The 23,797-nt window shown below is 37.0% G+C and overlaps 1 protein-coding gene across 1 annotated transcript in view; it reads right to left on the bottom strand.

The window, feature by feature from the left end:
- TMEM131 (transmembrane protein 131) overlaps window positions 1–23,797 on the bottom strand; it is a 93,535-nt gene that overhangs the window by 8,560 nt on the left and 61,178 nt on the right. Inside the window, 22 exon segments of the mRNA XM_063149742.1 lie at window positions 119–277; window positions 424–548; window positions 1,780–1,907; window positions 3,089–3,264; window positions 6,369–6,964; window positions 7,553–7,711; window positions 9,639–9,824; window positions 10,894–11,080; window positions 12,155–12,297; window positions 13,570–13,721; window positions 14,655–14,721; window positions 15,097–15,206; window positions 15,297–15,435; window positions 16,917–17,034; window positions 17,136–17,211; window positions 17,365–17,517; window positions 20,615–20,701; window positions 22,003–22,107; window positions 22,526–22,660; window positions 22,747–22,857; window positions 23,132–23,302; window positions 23,404–23,557. Of these exon segments, the coding sequence (XP_063005812.1) occupies window positions 119–277; window positions 424–548; window positions 1,780–1,907; window positions 3,089–3,264; window positions 6,369–6,964; window positions 7,553–7,711; window positions 9,639–9,824; window positions 10,894–11,080; window positions 12,155–12,297; window positions 13,570–13,721; window positions 14,655–14,721; window positions 15,097–15,206; window positions 15,297–15,435; window positions 16,917–17,034; window positions 17,136–17,211; window positions 17,365–17,517; window positions 20,615–20,701; window positions 22,003–22,107; window positions 22,526–22,660; window positions 22,747–22,857; window positions 23,132–23,302; window positions 23,404–23,557 (3,437 nt within the window).

Raw genomic sequence — 23,797 nt, 5'->3', positions numbered from 1 at the left:
ATAGCAGAAAAATGGAGCTGCAGTGAAAAGGAGACAGGAAGATCTATAAACAGATCAAGCCTATCTACAGATATTAACTGCAGAACACTCATTCTGCCATTGTCTGGTGATTACTTACAGCTGCCAGCTTTGTGGAGAGGCACAGAGTCCCACTCTGGTGGTGGAGAATCCTTTTCCCCTTCTGAGCTGCTGGTGTTTCCTAGCTCCTGTGCAGAACCACTGGGGAGAAATTTTGCTAATACTGATGGCCTGTTCTCCATTAACTTACTGCTTGGACCTATTAAAACAAAAGAAAACAAGTGTGTGGATAATAAACTGGGTAGCTTTCTTCTCACACCAGACTTAAGAATTAAGCACTCAAGAGGGGTTACAGACAATGATATAAAACTCTTGAGGTATTTACAAAAATCAGCTTCACATTACCTCTTGTTTTGGGGAGGTTTCTTGATTTAGAGCTACTTGACAAAAGGTGTGGTGTGGAGATCTTGGATGGAAAGGTTTTGCGCTGCTTGTTTTCCAGTGGGGGAGTATAAGACAATTCCAAGGGACTAAAAGAAAACAGAAATTATTTTATTTCAAAGCTCTGAAGTACTGAAAAGCACTTTTATACACACACACACACACACATATATATGACCCACACTGCTCCACACGCTGTATTAGGCTCACTCACGCTCCAGAAGCAGCTTTCACCCTGGAGCTCCAGCATCACAAAACCCATTCGATTGTACAGAGGCAAGAAGAAATGGCAGCTGCCCAGTTTCTACTCTATCCCTACACACCCCTGTCAGATCCCATGCTCCTAATACACTATTAACCTAAATACACAGGATTGGTTTTTTAATCAATAATATAAATCTACTTAAATGTACCACCAAATTCAATTGGCTGTATATTGCTCCTATTCTCCAGGTATTTGATTCTGTCTCTCAAACCTTCTAGGGAGGAACTATTTTCCCTGTTTCTTGCAGAAGAATTCCAAGCCAGCTGTCATTGTGGCCTTTGGAAACTGTCACACATAATGAACTTGTGAGTTATAACATAAAGCAAAGTACATAATAGTAAGAATAAATAAGGAGTAGACTTTGCCAGGCAATGTTTTCAGAAATATTTTGAAGAACATTAATTTCTTCTAACTGTAAACTCAGTCTACTATTAATTACAGTAGGAAAAACACAGTTGATATACCATACCCTCATTTGGTAAAGTTTACTCTTGTGGCACTTGGATACCAATCTGATTTCACAACACTATTTTGGAATGAACTAGCTATAGTAAGACTAAGATTCTTCATGTTTCCCCCTATCTGTGCTCTGCAATCAACCACATGCCAGTAAGGGACTGGCAGTGGCAGCAGCCTCCTTTAAGAAAGCATCCAAGACTGACCTTTCATGTCACAGAGTAAGGAAACTGAGGCTGCAGTTTCCCAAGGGCAGCTAAAGGCACTCACGTTAATGCTGGCTCAGTGTGCTGCCCCTAGAATCATTAACCTCACTTTTTGTATGCAATACCTGTTATAAAAACCTTAACATTGCTTTGCCTGCCTTTCATTGCTGGATTTAGCTCTCACTTATGTGCTGTGTTTTCATTAAGTAATTTATTATTTACAAGTTTCAGATGCTCCCTGACATCAGGAAGGAAGAGGAAGCTGTTTAAAGGTACCTGCTGTTGGCATTTGCCAAACTGGCAGCTACAACAGTCAAATACAGATATTTTTATCAACCCATCTTCCCTTTATACACGATACTTTCCCTACTAGACAGCCTTCATTATGCTTACCTGGTTTTCACATCTACAGGGATTTCTTTCTTGATACTTGTAAGCACTTTTTTGGTTTTCTGTTTTACTGGGACTATTTCATTTTCAGGTTTTTCTGCTGTAACTTTTCCCTTTTGTTTCTCAGGTTCCTACAAAAGATAAAATGACACATTAATAATCGTGAAAAGCAAAGTCCCTCTTGCATCATAACAAAGAGGGCAGAGGAAAGAATGCTGTTGGAAAACATTAAAATTTTTGGAGTATTAAAAGTATTTTTTCATAACTTAATGAGTTTGCCTATAAAATATAGTTTCTATTTTTTCTATTTAGAGAAGCAGAAATAGAAATAACAAATTAATGAGCTTCAAGGAGATCTGATGTTTGCAAATACACAGCTCCCCTGGCCACGGCCTACGGGTCTATTTAATATGATGCTATCTCTGTACTGAGACCTTTACTGCATCTCCTGCACGCAGTCCAGGCCACCTAAAACACACTCTTCAACAAAGCAAATAATATGAGAAACTTCACCATTACATTTATTATTTTCTTTAATCACACTTCTAAGATTGCCTAAATACAAGTATAGTCTCAAATAGCCATCCTGAAAATATCAACAGTAACTTTCAAGTGACAACTTACTAAACTGTAACCTTTAAAATATATCCCATGGATTTGTTTTCATCCCCACAGCTATAATCCTTGTCTTTTACAAAGTTCAAATTTAAGATATTAAAATTTAGGATTGGTTTTCTTCCCTTTGGCATTGCCTCTTCTTTGTCAGAGTTTCCTTTAGGACAAAATATCTATGACAATCCAACCACTACACAAACTGTAGACATTAGTTTATTACCTTGGAGCATGTGAGCTGAATAAGTTAAGCAAAGCTAGGGGTATTGTATAAGGTAATTAAGTTAACTATGTGCTGACAAGTTACCACCATTGATCTGAGCCTTTCTAACTGGCAAAAGGCATGATTCAGCCTTAATTGCTGAATGAAATTAGCATCCACACTTTGGCATTTTATTCTGCAAATAGAAGAGGCCAGGAGATAATCACCACAATGCTGCTGACAGCTGCTGGCTAATTCATGCCACAGTCACCTGGGCATTTTTAGTCCTGAGACTACAGGGCTCAAGCATGTTCTCTGCACTCAGAGGTGCAGATTTGATACAGTGAAGGCAAGAATAGGGAAATGTTCTTTTTAATTACCATTCTTCCTTTATTAGGTATTATATGAGGATGGTGTGGGGGAGAGAGACCGTGTTCCTACTCCAATGGGTGACACACAGGGCCATACAAGGGCCTCCTTTTCTCAGCAGTGCCATACCTCTTTGAGAAGTGGCTCTGTATCTGGGTTGGAGGTTTCTGTTGTGGTTGAAGAACTGTCATCATCTGCCAAGGAATCCTTCAGCTCATCCTCCTGTTGCTTTCCTTTCCCTCTTCTGTCCTTTTCCTCCCGCTTCTTCTGTGGCTTAGCCTTGCGCTGAATCGTTTTCCCTTTTCCTAGAAAGATAAGGATGCTTCAGATGCTCAGCAGCAGCGCTCAGAGACAGGAGAGTTCCCTTCATCTCAGAGGCTGCCCCACATGATTAAGCCTCTGAAGTTTGTTGCCTGTTATGACACACCAACCACTTTTGCTCCTGTGCACCAAATGTGAGCAAGAGAAGAACCCTAATGACCACCACATTTATGCTCCTGAGCTGTGTCCCTATTGCCTCTCCATGGATGTGGGCACGTGGTTGCCTATAATTCCTTTCTGCTCTGTTCCTGGCATTCCTTTTAAACACCATAGAATCCAACTTGACAGTTTAACCACATAACATTAGATTTAAGCATAAATTTCTGAGGATGGCAAAAGCTCTATCATCTAAACAAATGAAGAACAGAAATGATCAGCATGCTTGTCAGTTGGAAAAAAACAAACAAAACACAAAGCAACTTGAAATAAGACTAGTGTGGATGAGAAAAATCACTAACAGTATTTGTCTAGCAAAGAGGTAAAAAACCCAAATGACCAAAACCTGAAAATCTCACACCCAAGTATACTTTCTCCTCCTAACATATTTTATTCCTTCAGAGTGGACTATTTTCAATACAAAGCAACTGTGCATGTGAGTGCAGTCTTCATGAGCTTACCACTGCCTGCTGCTGTACTCTCACAGGATTTGAGCTTTCACAACAGTCTTATGTCTTACCAGCTGTAGTATGTGCCTTTACTCATAGGATCCTTCTTGAGATACTGCTCTTCAAAACAAGCACTCTCATTTATGAGCCACACAGTGCCTGCATACAGCCTCCTGGATGGATTTAACTGTTCACTCAGATAAAGACTCAAGGAACCTGCGATCAATAGCTGGATTCTGCCCCTTTTGGAATTTATAGTAGCTCAAGCTAGAATTGAAACTGGAAGCACCCTGACAGCTGTTATATATCATTTGGCAAAATGGTTAAATTTGTACCAAACCAGAAATTTGCCTTCAGTATTTTGGCAAATACCAGATACATATCCTTCAAACTTTGTTTTTTAAGACATAAGTATCAGTGTTTCCAGTATCTAGGACAACAAAAATATTAGAGAAAAAAATATTCTTTTTAGCTTGAATGCAAATAGATATGTAAATACAAGTAGATCTTCCTAGGAACATTTTTTCAAGGTTGGCTTCCAGCATATTGGGGGCATTTTGGCTGGGCCTCAGAAGGTCTCATTCCAAAATTTGCTTGAAATGTAGCCTACATTTAGCAGTGCTAAACAGTTTAATGTTCATAATTAGAAAATCTATGTAAAATGCTATCATGACATTAAAATGTAACATAAAGCAGCTGTATCACAAAAATATAACACAGCCTCCACTGCAGTCTGCTAGGATCCAAGTTTTAGGAAGCTGAAACAGAAGACTGTATAAGACAGCAATTCTGCACAGTTTTGGTCCAGAAGCTGCTGCTTCTGCAAAAGTTTGTGATTAGCTCTAAATACTTATCTAAAGACAAATACCCATGTCTGTATGTAGGTGCAGATACATTACAGAACTCCCCCTATGGTTTTATGTTTTTACATTTTAAAGAGGACAAATGGGAATAGACACACTACATTATCTGGAGTGGGAATAAGCTTATGAATTCAAACTTGGTGATCTCCACATACTGCATGCAGCTGCATCACAAAAAGCTCTCAAGAGCAAGAGCTGCTTCCTTCTTAAGGGGAGCTAGAAATGGAAGATGCACTCTGAAGTGCTTTCAGGCATTCAGTACATGGATTGGACCAGTCCACTGCACACCCATGTTGTATGTTCATATTGTAACCCTTGAGAATGTTGCATCCTCACTACCAGACACTTTGCTTTCCAGAGCTCCTACATTGGACTGTCTGCCATTATGGACACCATCCATGAAACCTGCCTAACATCACATCACCTCCTGGAGTCCTATTTAGCCTTTATGGAATGAATATCTGACAAACTGATGGCAGTTCTCTTAATTCTCCCAACCATCTATCACTGAAAACTAAAAACATAACAGCCCAGAAACAGAGTAGTATAGTTCAGTGTGACACCAAAACTTCTCACCATTTCAGTCTCCACTTTGAAAGTCCAAATACATCCTAACATCCACTCTGAACTAATTAAGAACTTTCTACTCATTACCAGCCAACAGAGTGAAGCCTTTGTCTTTGGTGAGGCACAATCTTACAGATGTTGCAGTATTTATATGCCTTCTCATGACTAATTTTCTTAACTTTATCTCTAATAAGCAACACAGTGCCATTTCTGTACAAGTGTTGGTAGCAAAAAATGAAAAATTGTTTAGAAATAAACACATTAACACTAAATGATGACAACTCTGGGATGCAATTGAAATTGCTAATGCAAAAATCATAATTAGAAATCCTATTTCAAGAAGTGTTCATAAAAAGGTAATAACTGACATAATTTCAAAAGTCTAAACATATCTAATGTATGAAATTCAATTCATTATTTTAAGTACTACACAACTGGAAACACGGATAAACAAGTCCAACTCAACACTAGCCTCATCCAAAAATGAATGTAATGTATAGACACAGGTGCCTTATATTAATTTGCTGACCACCTGACATCAAGGATTTTCTACAACTACAAGTCTGGACATGAAGAATTCCATTCCCAAACAATACCACAGGGGCTATTTACCCATCTCTCCCTCTCTTCCCCTCCTCCCTTTCTCCCTGCCTCACTTTTCATAATACACTAGGACAATTTCCTTTTCCCTTCCTCAACCCTGAGCTCCAAGCCCACACGATGGAGGTAGGAGGGACAGAGCCAACCCAAAGGTAAAGGAGTAGCACCAAAAAGCATTTTTCTTTTTCAGAGAATCAGGTGTCTAGATATTCACACCTGCTTTCATCAAAACATGCCACCATTTTTACAGGAAGAATGACAAGCCAGCACTGCACAGTGAACTTCACTGCCATAAGGTAACAGAAGTGTTCAAGACACAGGCACACAGCACAGGCAGGGAGCCACAGAGAAGCACTCCCTTCCCACACCAGGAAAACAAGACCTTTACAATTGTTTAAATCTTGTCCTGTAGTTTACACAGGGAGTCATCCCATTAAAACAGAATTGTATTACCTTTGTTTTTTGCTAGTGGAGATGGGGGCTGTTCTGTAAACACATCAGGGGAAGGGGATTCTGGGTGGTCAAAGTCTTTTTCCATAGTTTCTATGAGCCCAGTGAGATCTGAATCCTCCGAGCTGTGCCTCCTGCTGCTGGCACACTCGCCCTGAGGCGCGCTGAGGAGCGGGAGCTGCGGCAAAGCACTTTCAGTCTGCTGCTCTTGCTGCTGGGGCCCGGCTGCTGGGGGCTGCTGGAGGGGCTGCTCTGCCAAGGCCGGTGCCTGCTGCTGCATCAGCTGCTGGTTCTGCCTCGTCCCCTTGGCTCTTTTGCCCGCGGCATGAGTCTGAGCTGTGGCACCTGAATCCAAGGTAAAGGGGCCCGTTCTGTTTACTGACTGCATGGAAGCTGCTTGTGCTGAAGTCCTGTTAGGTATACTTGAATTGGTTTTGGATTTGATGTTTTCAATATCAGGTGCATTTCTATTGCTGTGAAGGTGTGCTGTTGCATTGCATTGCTTATGATTCCCTGCACCGGATCGCGAAGACGAACTGCCTGCTCCATAAATTCCTCTGGACGAACTGTGATTAGAATCCGATCCAAGTGTATTCAAGCTGGAAGAGTAACACAGGTTTAAACATACTTTGCACTGTTTCCATTCTTCACCAAGAAAAGAGAATCACTACATCCAAAAGAAGCCTTGAACTAATACTATTCTTGGCACATAACCAGCAAAAATGCCTAAAACTGGTTTGGCTAGTCAGTTAGCTTTACCATTTTCCATCCACTTGCCTGCTGTACACAGGAACAAAACCACAGCAAAATGAATGTTGATATATATGATGGAAGGAACGCTGAAAGATGATCTTGACTTAAGACACCTAAGGTAGGAACTTCTGGCCTGCAATTTCTTTGCAGTCTATACAGTTCATTTTTGAGAGTATTAACAGGAAACTTGGAAGGGTTTGGTTTTTGATGGATTTATTTTTTTCCTTCCCTTTTTTTACCCCAAAAGAAGAATATTCCTCACAATCACAAAGTTCATCTTTTCATCCAAGCCATCTTTTTACAACAACTGTGGGGATATCTTTTATTCATTCACCTGTTCTACAGAGCAGTATTACTTTCTAACTGACCTGGTAACGAAAGAAGCAAAGAAATAAATGGCAGAAGCACCATAAGAAGCCCAAACATTTACTTACTTTCCATCAGATGAAATTCCAACTATTCTCCTGAGATCAAGTGGCCTTCCCATATCAAAGGGAGGATTTGAGGCCTCAAAGGACAAGCGTCTTCTAAATGGCTCCCAAATTCCTTGAGCTTCTAGATAGGCTGTTCCAATTACCAAGAGAAAGAGTACACTGCAGAGAAGAAAGGTATTTAAGGATTTATTTCTTAGTTTTGAGCATTTCAAAACTAATGACTAATCACACAGGACAAAAAGTTTGTATCCTGTACTGAAAATACTAAAAAATTTATCCAAATCACAATTTTTTTCTGATAGAAACATAACATACACAAGACTGGCATGATAAGCAAATCACCAGCACTGAGAATGGGAGCTAGATGCAAGCCTGACATGTAGTTGCCAAGTGCATTAATCCAAAAGAAAAAAAGCTCGACTTCGAAACCTGGAGCCACAAGCATGTAACTATTCAAAGTAACAGTGATTTAGGGAAGGCAAAAATAAACATCACCTTATCAAATTAAAAAACATGGACTATATAAACTCCTAGTGTTCACTGCTAGAAATTAAGGACAGCTTTGCAGTGACATGGAAGAGTTATTTTAGTGGCAACTAGCAAACACATACACGATGGCATCCTAAAAGTTAAAGGCAGTTTATGCACAGGAATTTTAGAATATTATAAAATATATTAGGACTCTTGTCTAGTTTGCTGCTAAGAAGGATTTTTGTATTTTTAGGAAAAAGACATAGTAAGGAAGAGATTAGTATTCTCTCTACTTTGTAAAGTCTAATTAACAAATACAGCACATATAAAATTATCCAAGCAAACTACACTTATGAGCTGACAAACATTACTCTGTCAAAGTATTAAAACCAAACTAAAATTAAATTAAAACCAAATTCAGCCTATACAATTCTAGCACATTTACAGAAGAAAACCACATAAGTACTCACTCAGCACTTTTAAGTAATGCAGTGTTAGTGATGACACAAAATTTCCTAAGTAACAGAAATTTTCCTCTTACTTTGGAAAATGCAGTTTCCTCACTAAACACTGCATTACTTAGCAAAGTGCTGAAGAGTCAAAAAAGAAAATGAAGTGGGCTGTAACTTTATCTTCTCTATTTTTTTGTCAATCCCTACAATGAAAGACAGCCTAAGTGAACATTCACAAAATGGAAGAGCCAGTAACTTACTGTGGGGAAAAAAAAGGAATATGACATGTATGTGATAATGTTTTGGATTTGCAGCATACAGAAAGACCACTTTTTCTGCACAGGCATCTACAGCACCAATACATTTCACACTAAAATATAAAAACTCCTACTGATAAGTTTCCATGCTAGGGTTTTCTCTGCACAAAAGCAGTGGGGTAAAGTGTTTCACATCCTAGAGCTGAGCAGGGACACAAGGTTTATAACTCTTGATTTCAAATAAAGATAGGTACAGGTTAGACTGTGAAAATGATGGCATTTTCAACTCATTTTTCAACAAAGTATAATTAGCACATGTCTGTTTGCTGAGGAAAAACGTGCATTAATATCCTACTATGTAACCTGTGAGTGTGCAGTGTTGCAAACAATGTCCTTCAGGTTCTCAGAAATCCCATTATTAGTATCACCAGTTGTCTGTCACATTACAAATGGCAGCAAAGTTAAATTCATCCAAGGCATCTGCTAAGCTTATTACAGTCACTGCCTTATATCTCTCTAAAGCACAATACTCCAGAGAAGGATGCTTCCATTTCGACAGGAATTCACTGCTATCAGTGCTTTAATACCTAAATATGTCTCAAGTTTGGCTTACTTATCAAAACTCCTACAGATTATCAGGGCTAAGAGGAGTACATATGTCACCCAAGGAAATAGGTTCAAACAAGAAGTGTATTATTTTGTCCTTGGTTTGAAAGTCAGTTCTCCTTTGCCTTAAACAGTTCACATTAAATCTATAGGAGTGCTTATGAATTTGATCTCCTTTTACCCTATTTTAGTGTACCACAATTAGAGCATGTGCTGAATACCCATGTGTTTCTGTGTAACCCATATTGGAGCAGTGGCAGCTCGTGCCAATACATCAGTAAGAACAAACACACACACAACCTCATTATTCCTGAGATGATTATGTACAGTGCCAGTTCCCAGTTGGGCCTGGGCAGTGCTTCAGCACATGTTGCCAACATGTGATATGGAAGCGATGCATTCAAGATAAATACAAATTCAGAGCCTCCCGCAGTGATGAATTTTAATTCACGTATAACTCTGGAAGCAGTGAAATCTGGTGTAAACCTGGAAACAACATAAAGCACATCAGAACTTCTCATAGGAACAGCACAAAAGTTTGAGGCAATTTTTACAACTCATAAATTATAAACTAAAAAACCTGTAATTCAGCTCCATTGATTAGCCTAAAAATACTTGTGTACCTTTCAAATACCTCAAGATGTGTTTGACTATGTTCATTAACACCTATGCTTAACACATCTGATTCTAGATTACTCCTGAGGTGCCATATGAAGTTATAATACCTGACAATAAGGTTTTACCACACCTGTTAATAAAAGCTATGAATGCAGTCAAAATGTAACAGCAGGTCTTAGTAAGTAATGGAGCCAACTACTGTGTGAGCTATAAATTTTTTAAACACTTCACCTCTGAGTCACAAATCTGACTTTTCAAAAACACTCTATCACCATTATATCACAGTCTCATCACAAACTAAGATTGTGCAGAAATACTAGTGAAATACTATTCCACTGCAGCAATATTTCATATATCCACTTGCAGATCAGAAGAAACTTCTGAACTTTTTAGATACCATTTTATGAATAATTAACTTTACAACAAAACACTGTTAAAAGATCAGTGTTTGGTGCAGAGACTTTTTACAATTGAAAATGACAGAACTACACAATCATTGTCATTAAGGCAAGAAAAGAAATATTCAAGACTAAAATGCTGTGCATTACAATTAAAATCCTTGGACTGAAGGCTCCCTTCTACATACTGCAATGCACCAAATCCATATGTAGGTCTAGGTCCCATGTGGATTCACAAGTTAAATGAGGGAAATTTATATAACCTCAAATAATAACATCATTCCAACACAGCAAGTTATACTTAATGGACAGTAATAGAAGTAATACTAGTCAGTCACAAAAACATGGTGAAATGAAAAATCAAATAGTGTTTACAAGAAGAGAAAAAAAAGTCATAGTTGTATAACAATGCATAAAACCCATATACACTCAAAACTTCAGAAAAATGCCCTCAGAATTTAACCAAGAGAGTTTTCCTCTGAAACAAAATTAAAATTCCAAATGCAACGCTCCATTTAGATGTAAGAAAAACCACTTACAATATGACAATGTCTTTAGAGGCATTGGCACTTAGTGCAAATTCCTGACAGTTAACTACTTTAAATCCATATCCTTCACATGTGTAGCCACTGATTTCCATTGTTTTCACATTAATCTGCAGCTGCCCTGTATTTTCCACTTTAAATGTTCTTCTGAGTGTGAAATTCGGTTCTTTATATTTCATTTCTAGAATCAAAAAGCAGTGGTTAGTGTTATGCTAAGCAGATATTCTTCACTATATTCATATTTTACAGCAAGGTCCATGGAAATTAACTTGTAGGAACATATCTCTGCAGCCAGATTCCCATCACTGTCAAGGTAGGGCACTTGTACAATTCCAGAGCCCTCTAACTCATCACAGAAAAAACACAAACCCCCAAACCTCTGACAGCACTGCTGCCCCACAAAGAAATCACCCCAGCTGCAAAGCTCTTTGATGTTCTGCCTAATGTTGTGGTATTCTGTGAACAGTCCCAGCAAGAGAAGAATTAAAACAGGTTTTTTTGTTTCTTTTTGGTGTGTCTTAAAAAAAAAATACATGGCTTAACTACATATATCTTATTAGCAAAAAAAAAATCCCTAACCACAGCAGGCAAAGGGCAATGACTAAGCTTTACTTCAGGTTCTCTTACTCATGCCTCACAAAAAGCAGAATAATCTCAGATAATAATTAACATGGCACTTTGAAATGTCTGGAAAACTGCAAAGTAGCAAAGCAGATTTTAATACCAGATATAACTAAAACTCTTTTACCAGTTTCTTAGGTAATATAGGTACTCTTAGCTCTCCTCTCAGAAGCAAGCCTGAGGCTACAGAGCAGAAACCTCTCTCTGATCTCAGAGTAAAATCTGGCTGGGATTTAATTTTCATCAAGGAACATGCCCAACCATTTTTTCCCAATGGTTATGTGCCTAAAGATTATGAAGGTATGAAGAAAAGAAGTACACAGGAAGTTACTCTCATGATCCAATTTGTATTGAATTTAGAGATTTTGCTAGTAAATACACAAAGGTCTTTACCTCCTCTGTCTTGAATTTAAGCGGACAAACAGCTTCTGTTTTATTTCCTAGTTCTCACGTTAAAACCAAAACCATAATATATTTTGTATTCTGCCTAAATGAAGTAGCAGTTTTAATGTATTTAAATGAGTTAAATTTCTAGGTCACTAGAAGAGGGAAAAAATATTTCTACACATGTCAAGTTTTACAAATAAAATACGACTTCTTTTCTGTTCAGCATATTAGCTCAAGAAGTACTCACTTTCTGAACAGTCTTTTAATAATGCTTCTGTGATTTTAAAGCGTAAAGAACTTCCTGGACCAGGAGGTTTGCCTGCAACCTTCAAGCTCTCAGTTGTTCCTTGTCCTTGTACCATTATGGCATCTACTACAGTCAAATTATTTCTGTGGAAAAAGAAAATGGGTGAGGGGAAACATTCATAAAAGCTTCTCCATAGACTATGAGTCTATATCCCAAATCTGGAGAACAAATATCCTATTCAAATAGCTGCTCCACAGCTAATTCCCCACATTATGGAAGTAAACAGCAGGGGTCTCAGATGTAGTGTTTGCAAGACAAAACCCTATGAAATTACAACATAACATACAAATACAAACCCCAGTGAAATACTAGTTAAAATCTGTATCTCTTAGTAAGGCATCATATCTGACACAAAAGTGAACTCAATGCTCTTTATTAGAAAGACTGAACTTGCACTGTAGCTTTATCTTGCAACGGGCATCTCTAACCAGAGACCCTTCTTTGAAGACAGTGTAGAATGTATTTCAGAAATGAAGTATCCATGTGTTGGTGGGTGAGAGGCTGAACATGACCCAGCAATGAGCACTCACAGCCCAGAAAGCCAATCACACCCTGGGCTGCATCCAAAGCAGTGTGGGCAGCAGGGTGAGAAAGGGGATTCTGCCCCACTATTCTCTGGTGAGACCCCAAAAGGGGTGCTGTGTCCAGCTCTGGGGTCCCAGCACAGGAAGGACATGGACCTGTTGGAACAAGTCTAGACAAGAGGCACCAGGATGATCAGAGGGATGGAGCACTTCTGCTATGAGGAGAGGCTGAGAGAACTGGCATTATTCAGCCTGGAGAAGAGAAAGTTTCCTGGTGACCACACAGGAACTCCTGTACTTAAGGGGAGCCTGTGAGAAAGATGGGGACAACCTTTTTTAATAGGCCCTGTAGTGACAAGAAAAGGAGTGATGGTTTTAAAACTAAAATGATAGATTCAGATTAGATATAGGGGGAAAAACTTTTTACAGTGAGGGTACTGAAACACTGGAACAGATTGCCCAGAGAGGTTGTAGATGCCCCATCTCTGGAAACATTCAAGATCAGACAGACCTTTGAGAGACCTGAAGATGTGCCTGGTATTGCAGGGGGGATTGGGTCAATGTCTTTCAAAGGTCCCTTCCAAACCAAGCCCTTATGTGATTCTGTGGTAAGTATAACAGCGGCTTATATATTTACATCACTGAATATATATGAATACAGTTAAAATACTCTAAGACATGTCACAACTACATTAAACCTCTCTGCAGATACATAGGATTCTACAATTATTCTTGTAAAAGCAATAGTTTCTTGTCAGCTGATTGCAAGTATGATACATATAAACAGAAAAACAGAGAAAAACTCACACTTATTTTTGAAATATCTCTTACCTGATTACAATCAATGATGAAACAGTTTTATTAAGAGCTGGAGTGAACTTTACTTTGACAGACTTTCTCTCACCAGGTTTTAATATTAGACTTAAAATGGAATGACGAGCCAAGCCCTTTGTAAGTCCCACAGTGGTCTGTAGTGGTTGGACCTTAAGGAGGGGGGGGGGGAGCAAACAAAGCAAGGCTTTAAAAAATAGGACATTTTTACATGTATTTGATAGAAAAGGTATTATTTTAGCTAGAAAATTGGTCTTATTCTAAAAAAGGATACTACTCTATGACATAGTTTGGTTTTTTCTAACCAGAAACTCTGATAGCACAAGAATTTCCCTACTTATTAGTAAACTGCTTGCGTTAATGGAGAAGCAGAACAATACAACAAAACAGAACTGAGCTAAACTTCACCCATGTAGATTCATAAAGTTCTAGTGGAAGAAAAAGATCAGAAGTTCTTACAATATATATTTTGAACACTAAATTAGTATCAAACCATTATGAAATATTTTTTCTCCTCGGAATTTTCAATTGTTAAGCAAACAAAATAGAATAACTACTCAATGAAGTCTATTTTGGAGAAGTTTGCCATTTGTCTTGAGACACTGAATAAGCATCAAATGGTAATCTAAAACAAACTGCAAATGGAGGGGGCAAGTCAGATAAAAAAGGTAGTGCTTAGGATGTGGGTGGCATGTTCTATATGAAAATGCACACACTTAAAAGTAGACCACAATACTCAAATCACTTAAAAGAATCAACAAAGAATGGAATAATCAATTCTTTGCTCGTTGCTCATTTTAGAACTAGTAATCACTATGCTGAAGAAAATAATCCTGCCAGAAAGAGAAAATGCAGTTTTCCTGTAACTTCCACAGTTGTATTATAATGTAAGCATATAGAAAAAGTGACACTTTATTAGTTACATTTGAAGGAATATTTCTTTTCCAGATTTCCTGATATCCAACAGATATTATATTTACATTAGATTTTCCACACTAATACCTGAAGACATGTCTGACTGAACTCTTATTAAAACAATAACAAACCTGAATTTAAAATTACCAAGAATATATTGAAATACTTACACAATTTCTGAAGACCTGGAACTCTAGAGTCCTCTGATTGAAATTAGCTGGCTTACTCAAATTAAACCTGAAATGAAATTGCAATTTTTTCTTTCTCACAGATCAGGGAAGGTAATGACATACTTGCATTTATGGATTTTAGCACAAATCAAGTATCTATGGTAGCCCAACATGCATCTGAAAGCATCACTTGATTTTTTCTTATTTCCCCCCTGTTGTACGTCAAGTTAAGGAAGAAATATAAACACATTTCAGCTCAATAAAAAATACAGATGTGTGTTCAATGGCAATAGATTCAGCTCTCAACTGGTCTAATGATTCAAATTCTAGAGGTGGCCAATATGAATTACCAACACAACTGCCATATCATGCATTCATTCCTTGTAAAATGCATTTTCTCTGCCCAGTGAGTACACCCCAAGGGTTGCACAACAACACTTACCGTTCCAACAGCTTATCAACAAAAGTGGATGGGTTGGAATACAGAGCTACTGGAAGAAACTGAACATACACAGGAGCATCAGCTGGATTTTCTAGAAAAATTTCTTCTTCCTATTCAGAAAGAATTTTAAATAAGTTTACATTACCATTAATGCAATTAGAAATAGCTGTTTAAATGATACTATCACTAAAATAACTTACTGATGAGCTGTTTGTGTTGGTAAGAGGGAAGTTTAGATGGCGTGGTGAACTAAGGATGGAGGGCCAGGACATTTCTGCTGTAATTTTCAACCTAACATTCTTCTGAAGATCTGTGTCCACTTCAAATACAGCATTCAGTCTGGAGAAACAGTGATAAAACTCACTTTTATGTTTTGCAGCAACAAATATCACTGAAATTCAGATCAGTAAGAAAAATAGCCCAAAAAATCTATTTGATGATTTGCAAAGGTACAAACAGTAGAAAGGACAAGCTCCAATATAGCATCTACAATCCAGAAAATTAATTTTGCCTGCATAGGTACAGCAAATCAGTACATCTACTCTAAATGCAATGGATGCACAGACTGTATGCCTGCACCTCTGTCTAATAAACCTAAAGCAAATCTGAACAAGTCATACTTGGTGCTAGCTGTTACTTCCATCAGTGAATGAAGTTCTTTGCTATTAAACAACCTCCACAATAGACTTGGGTTCCCTTCTCCCACAAGTTCTCCAGCATAATTTGAAACTAAACTAAAAGTACTGAGCTCTCCAGTCAGCAAAAGAAACAAAATACTAGGCTTCAAACCCAGAGAAATATTTTGGAGAAATTCCAAATGTCCAAGTCACAATACCTCTCTTTTCAGTTCTCTTTCCTTTCCCTGAATGTTCCTTTGCACAGCTGGGTAACTTTAAATCTCTTTAAAAGTAATAAATACTTTAAAATATAATAAATAATATTAAATCATTGTATATTCAAGTTAGAACTACTCCTTATTCAGAACTAATCTTTAGCATTCTCCTTTACTGCTCTCTTCCTGAAGGGAATAGAACATTCTTGGAAGTTACTGGTGCAGCTAAATAGAGGATTCTGTTTAGATCAGATTTTCTCAGGATATCACCATTATAACACAGAAGTGATAAGGGAGGAATGCTTTTGTTATTCTATTTAGTTGCATACAGACATTTTGTTTCTTCACATGCCTTTTTTGAAAGGGTAATCTGGATGCTATCAACACAAAAGACACACACACTCTTGCTGTTTATGTTAACTCGTGTCCCTTTGACATTAAATCAACTTTACTTATGAGAAGGCAGGTATTTAAAAGGTATGTAGCAGTCTACAGAGTTAAACTTTTCTAAATATTAATTAGCAACCATTAATCTTTCTCAAGGTAAAATAGCAGAAAATTTTGTAATTCACTGAAATGCAAAAATCCTGGTATGGTAATGACAGAAAACCTTATGAAATCTTAAAAGGGATATTGAGGATATTATTTTAAAACTGTTTAAGCAGGGATACTGAACAACCAGTATAATCTGGTTTTGGAAATTTCTGCAAAGTAGAAACTGCCTTGATGTTACAATCTTGTAAAGAACCCCAGCAATTCAGTGAACAGTAACTGCCAATGTTTTCTTTAATTTGGGGAAAATTATTACTGTTTTCTAACTTTTTAAATGCTCTCTTTAAAGATTTTGCAGAGAAGGCCAAGCAATTCCTTTTTGGCACCTTCTCAAAGAGCACAGCAATATTAAGAAGCCTTTTATTCTATAAGAGCACACATATCACAGAATTAGTACTGACAAGGCCTGAGCAAACAACAGGAATATAACACTTACCTATGGCTTGAGTTCTCTTTTATTTCTGTCCATTCTTTGAATAAATTCTCATGCAAATCCCAGTCAGAATCCCATGCATCTTCTTGCATTGCTATGCTGTGCTGAACTTTAGATTCCGCTGTAGGAAATAATGTGGTTTTATAAATCTTCAAGTAAAATCATTACTTAAGGAGAAACTTATTTGAAATTATTTTCATTAGAAAGTTGAACTTTACTTACATTTAGATAGAAAAGGCAATCCTACATAACAGTGATCTCCACACTGTAAACCAGGATCAAAATAAATATTTGCGATCTGCAAAACATGTAAGAGCTGATCAATTAAACAGCAGAGTAAATCTAACGACCAAAGAAAAAAGAGGGAAGATTTCTGTTGAACACAGAAACTTAACATATGCTATATAGAAAAGAGAACTTATAAATGTTTAGAAATAAGACATAAACAAACCTTTGATTTTTTTCCTGGCTCTAAATCTTCTTTATTACTTCTTAGCCTCTTATAATAAAACCTTACATCTTCTGAGAGGGACCGTATGTGCTGTATTTTCACTTTCTGAGAAAAGGAGTTCATAATGTTCAGGCTCTGGTGAACTACTTTCCCCTAAGGAAAATAAAAGGAAAAAAGTCTGTAGGATATGCATTTTTCCCTAGCATATGTATCTATTTATGCAGGCTGGCAAAGACCACAGCACTGCTGAAATGTTAAACTGCAATTTTAACTACACTACCTTAAAGAAATGCCATTTGCAACACTTCAAGATAGTAAGTTTCTATGAAGTTGTATTTTTTACTCCATCTGCTTCCAAGCACAGTTCACCCTTCTTGGAAAATTAAGAACACCTGAAGTATCTTGGAAGGGCACAGACAACAGCTCTCTTTAATCAAACCACGATAAAAAATATCAGAAGAGGAAAGGCAAGAGAAAACTTCAGTTTGCTGAGCCTCCTATTACTAAAGGGAAACAGGCTTTTTGTAAAAGATCACTGCTGGAAATTAGAAATAGTAATTAGTCATTAAGAATTAAAAATAATCTGAAAGGAAGAGTAAAGGGAAGCTACAATCACAAAAACTACAGGTGACAGAGAGCTTTTAAAACCCTCTTCCTGCTCCCAAATGCAATTAAGACACAACACACCAAAACTACCTTTAAGAAAAAAACCAGGAAGTTTTTTCCCCACACCTTTACAGCCTGCCTGCTTTTCTGAGTCAAACATTATTTCACCTTTTAAGCACAGAAAATTTAGTTTAATTGTCATTATCAAAATCCTTACAATGCTCAAGCTCTACCCTGCCTCAGTTGTAAATCAATGATTCCATGGTCATATTTTACACCTTAACTCAACACTCAACCCTGGTATGTAGAGAGGAAACAAATAACAGAAACAAAAGCAGATAGAAGTGCAACTCAGGACTACTGGGGAGACTCCAGATTTATGTTAAAAAAAAAATCAGTTTGAGCAAATATAAATACCCAAGGCTATCTTTTAATGAACATGTTTTTCTTGTTCCCCTTAAATCAATACTTCAAACTTTAAAAAAAAATAAGTCTAAGTTTAAGTAGAGACATGGGAGAGGTCTTTTGCAGGTTCAAAATTTGCCTGTGGCCTCAGAAACAGTCACATATTGCAACAGTCTCAACAGAAGTAACTGCAGAGGGAAAGAAAGTACAAGAATAAATCCTTAACAGTACAGTCCTGCTAAACTGAATTAGGAGATATATCTGAGCTTCATCTGTGAATTCCTATGAGTAACAAACTGTCATCAATGGGACAAGATACAGGTTTGTTAAAGTGTCTAGAACAAATAAATAGTATTTTACTAAGACTTTTACACAGCATTTAGACATGAAACAACAGACAAGGGAAAACAATTGTTCAGCAGTAATAAGAAAAACAGAACAATGCCATTTAGCATAGAGGTCCTCAAAGATGAGCTTTGATCAGGGGAGAGTTGAGAGGTGGCACTGTGAGGCAAAGATGACTCTATGAAGCAGAAGTCAACAGAGCTAAGATTGGTTTAAATCAAGACACTGACCTTTACAAGACCTGTACACACTGCCAGTGTATTGCTGACAACCTTCAACAGAATACCAGAAATCACACCTAGGTACAAATACACTAAAACTATAAACAGACAGACAGCTCTGGGAACCAGGCAGCTGCAGGGAAATTACATCCTAAGTATGAACTGAAAAGCATGTGTTACTAAAATAGTAGCACCTAGTTATTCCTGGCTGGTGTAGCTGTCAAGTTTCTCCACCAAACACTGAAACAAAAAGATGCTATTTTAGGCTTATTTTCATAAGTAATAGAGGCATTACAGACGAACTAAATGTTAGAGTAGCATGAAGTAAGTGAGCATAAGTTTAGTTTGAAATTATTCCAAGAAAATAAAAGTAAAACTAAGTATTTTATGTTCTCAAATATAAAGAGCTAAGTGATCAACAAATGGAAGTAGAATGTGAAGCTGACTGTTCTGAAAAGCTTGGGGCTTGAATACACTAAACAGTATATAATCTTGTCAAAAGTGATAATTATATCCAAATCTATACTCCCAAACAAAATGCAGGAGGCCAAAGATCCCCTGAAAGAATAATTGTCTGAAAACGTTACTAGAAAAGAAGTATGAAGACAATAAAAATCACAGTAATCTAGGGAAGAGAAAGAATAATGACAGCAGAAAAGCTATGTCTGAGAAACACAGGTGCTATAAGAAGTATTATCTGCCAAAAGAAAATAAAGCAAAAGGAAATAAACAAAACAAACAAAACTCCCCCAAATAAAAACAAAGAACCCTCCCCCCCAAAAAATTGCACAGCCAAAGCAAAAAAGCTCACAAACAATAATCAAACAAAAAAAACAGAGGCCCTCCCCCAAAAATCAAGCTGACAAGACTGTGGGCATATTACTATGAAATACTGAGAAGCTCTTTAGCCATTTCAGCTAGAACAAACTCAAAGGAGACTAAAAAAAATATTACTTCTTTATGGTCCAACATAGAACAAAATATTTTTATGTGGCACTCAAAAGGGATATTCTTCACATGAATTCTTCTTCATAATCATAACAATCATTTCAATAATTCTAGTAGATTCAGATAGAGAATATAGAAACTGCTTTATGTCCAGTGAATGAAAGGGAACTGAATCGTTAAGCAATTTTAACTTATCAAAAGCTTATAAAGTAGGTAAAAATGAAGTTTTAGATGTGGCACTCAGTGTAATAAGTATCCATATAATGGTGAGTCTATATAGTAAAAAAACCAAAATAGATCTTAAAGATAAGAAACAACAAGTGATCTTTGCAACTGTAGGCACGACTGTTTGACCTCAAGAGTAGCAAAAGACTTCAAAAGAATTTGTGACACAGGAGATCAGAAGGAAGATGGAATATGTGGCAATTGCAGCAATCATTCAGTCCTGAAGTCCTGCTGACTGACCTATCTTCCTCTGATGAGATCTATCCCATTACATGAGTATTCCAAGATCCCATTCAAGTGGGCTGTTGAGGAGAACTCATGCTTGGAACACATAGCAGAAAAATCCCAAACAACCCCCAAAATAATGACAAACTGATCCTAACAGTTCAGTAGCACAATCTCCCCAGCAATTTGACATAGAATTCAGGACAGTGGTCTCCCTTGAAAAGGGCATATAAAGACAAACACAGAAGGTAAAAATTTAATCCTAACTCTCTTACCGGAAAAGAAGGTGGAAGAAAAACATGTTTTGGGGAGCAGGTCAATGAGCCTACAGCAATCACAGCCTTCACTGGTATAGTTAAAATCTGGACAAAAAAAAACCCCAAGAAAAAAATTAGAAAAAAACTCCTTACATTTCCAGCTTTTAAATCCTCTTCCACTTTTAAATTGCATAGAATAACAAAACCCTGAAATTCTACAATTAATGTAGTCTAAGATTATACAGACATTTAAAACATGAAGACATGAATTAAGATTTCAACCCATCATCATATTCTGAACAGTCACAGTATAATGTCAGGAAGCACTCCTCACTTCCTTTCTACATGGAACAGAAAAGCATACTGAAAACATAAGCTCCCCAATGGGATATTATATAGGCCTCATTTGAATGGGGCTTACTTTGCTGGAAAACAGGACAGTAACATCTTTAAAGCAACTGAGGGAAGAAAATACACCCAGCTTCTCAAAACATGGTGTTATTGTAATACCTTGAGACCACATTGAAAAAGTAGCTGGAAGGGATGGCAATGAGATTCAAGTACCAATACAAGTAGACTAACTTGTAACAAGCAAGAAAATAAAATGCTTCAGAATCTGTAGCTGAAAGGTCACATACATGTGTGGATATAATACAAGAAAGCTTAAAATCTCCAATAACTGCCAGAATTTGGGAATTTCTCATTTTTTATAGCACCATCAGAACTACACAATCAGTGATATAATTTCCTGACCTCATAAGCACAGAGTCACATTTGGGTTTTTTTTTCCATATATCACAAAAAGATATTAAATACAGATTGCATTATTCATTAGACTCTGTCTCCTGCAAAAACAAGGCACATCAAGTTGAGGCAACCAGTTGTTCTCTTCCATAATAATCAGTGCAAGGATTCTGTTTTATCAACTGCCAGCAAACTGTGGCAAGCTGCAGTATGGTCTAGTGGGCATGGGGGTATCCAGTCTTTTTAAACCTTAATGATTCTATGACTCTCCAAAACAGTTTTCACATAGCATTTTGACAAAAAATGGTTGATATTACAGCTTTGTTTCAGTAACTGATAACGTGGAGAAGCACATTGTCAGTGCATGACATGCCCCAAGATCCATGCATTGATGCTTTGAGGATGTGTCATGTCACTGAAGAACCCAAACTGCAAAGCATTAGGTCAGATTGAAATGGATATTTCTGAAAGCCAGACAAAAATCATAATAAAAGCCTAAGTAACCCTTCTGTTGTATGATGCAGGGTTAACTTGCAAAGATAACCTGACCTCTGGAGTTCCCTTCTAACCTCAACTCATGCTACAGTCTGTCCACTAAAACAACACTTAAAGAACTAAACATATCTTTTGGGCAATACCCATTTATTATACAGTAAATATACCTCATAATCTGTTGAGATTTGTACAGCTCCATCATGAATTCCTTCCAGTTCCTTCGCTATTAGATTTACTCTGAACACTGCATAATAGCCTGATGCAAGTATCACCTGTAAATGGTAGAAAAAGTCACCAATGTATTCCATTAAACAAAAAGAAAGTTCACTAAAACCAGACTCAAAATCCATTTAAAACTACTGTCAGTGATAAACAACGAGTTCATATACATAAATGACTAACACAAAAATTATACATTCCCTTGTGGTGATAAATTTCCACTTATCCCAGATTAACAACAAGCATCATGAGGGTATTGAGATTGATTAGGTTTGGAAAGGGTAAATATAATGCTGCTCCTTAAAATAAATTTAGGAAGCCTACATGCTTTATCATACTCAAGTTCAGACAAAAATTAAGAATTCTTATCTCTCCTCTGCTAAAATGAAACTGAAAGAACTTGCAGAGGTTTGTCTCTTTTCTCCCCTCCTATATCTAGCTTTAAAGCAATGGATTCAAAGGTTTACTTACTGAAGACTGATCAGATGCAGTAGCATTTTGTAGTTCGTGGTGGTTTGCAATTATTGTTGTTCTGTTTCCCTTTTCAGTTGTTAGAAGTTCTACGGCCAAACCATCCCCTATAATATGCCAACTTTTTACAGCCAGCTTAAAAAGAACAAAAGGTATTGTTTTCAGTAACAACACTGATGTGAATTTTTTAAAAGATAAACTAAAAATAAATGCATCCTCACCTCTATTGGATTGCTGTTGATGACTGCAAATAAGATGCTGGTAGCTTCTGTTGCACTCAATATGCCAAAATCTATAAATCGCTCCTCATTTTTTGGTGACAGTACAAAGTACTAGAAAGATTGATAAAAGTATTTTAGCATAAGTGAAATATAAAGTGTGCTCAAACTGTAAGCTCATTAAAAATCACATTAATAATTTTAATACAACACTATCATGACAATCTCAAAATTCTAAATTAATAAACTCCCTATGTAAAACTAAAGACTTTAAGGGAAAAAAAAACCGAATTTTTCAGCAGACACCGAAGTAGAATAAAGAATTAAAGAGTCTATGAAGTCTGCCTCTAATTACACAGAAGTTGCCAAAAAAAGGGAAAATACTTACATCAAGAAATCCCGTGTATGCTCGGACAGGTAGGTGAAATTTAGAAGCATTGGTGATAAGTAGGATATTATTATCAACGTGAACAGATGATGTGGAAGGCATAAAATTAAGTGTAAAAATATATCTGGATTCATTGGGTGGAATTAAGACTGGTTTACTGAAGTTCTGGACCTAGATCAGTGAACAATGAAGACCAAGGTTACAACTGAACAAAGTGTACCACATTTAAGCATTTACAAACAGGTAAAAGCATTCACTTAAATGGGACTTACTTTAAACATTGGCTTTGCTTCTTCTGGTAACACAACATCATGTATAAGGATTGCAAAACTGAATGTGTTTGTTAAATAGATCAGTCTTTCCACAGAATCAGCAGCACTGTCACGGATGTGAAAGAGTGTGGCAGCATGATCAAATCCTAAATAACTACCCAAAGAAAACAGAGTAAAGAAAATAAAGATTTTCCTCAAAGTGTTTTCCTTACACAAAGAAAAGAATTCATTATTTCAAACAGCTAAAAAGATACATACCCCACTGCATGGTGAAACTATATTATCACTAGCACTATATTAGCACTACAGGGACATCAATAACTAAGTAATTCAAATAAGATAAGAAAACATGTAACTCAGAATAATAGAGGAACTAAAAGGAAGTGTTGAAGTA

The sequence above is a fragment of the Melospiza melodia genome, chromosome 2 (genome assembly GCF_035770615.1).
Source record: "Melospiza melodia melodia isolate bMelMel2 chromosome 2, bMelMel2.pri, whole genome shotgun sequence".
Lineage (NCBI taxonomy): Eukaryota > Metazoa > Chordata > Aves > Passeriformes > Passerellidae > Melospiza > Melospiza melodia.
The sequence above is the reverse complement of the archived record's forward strand: the minus strand, read 5'-3'. Positions and strand labels throughout refer to the sequence as shown.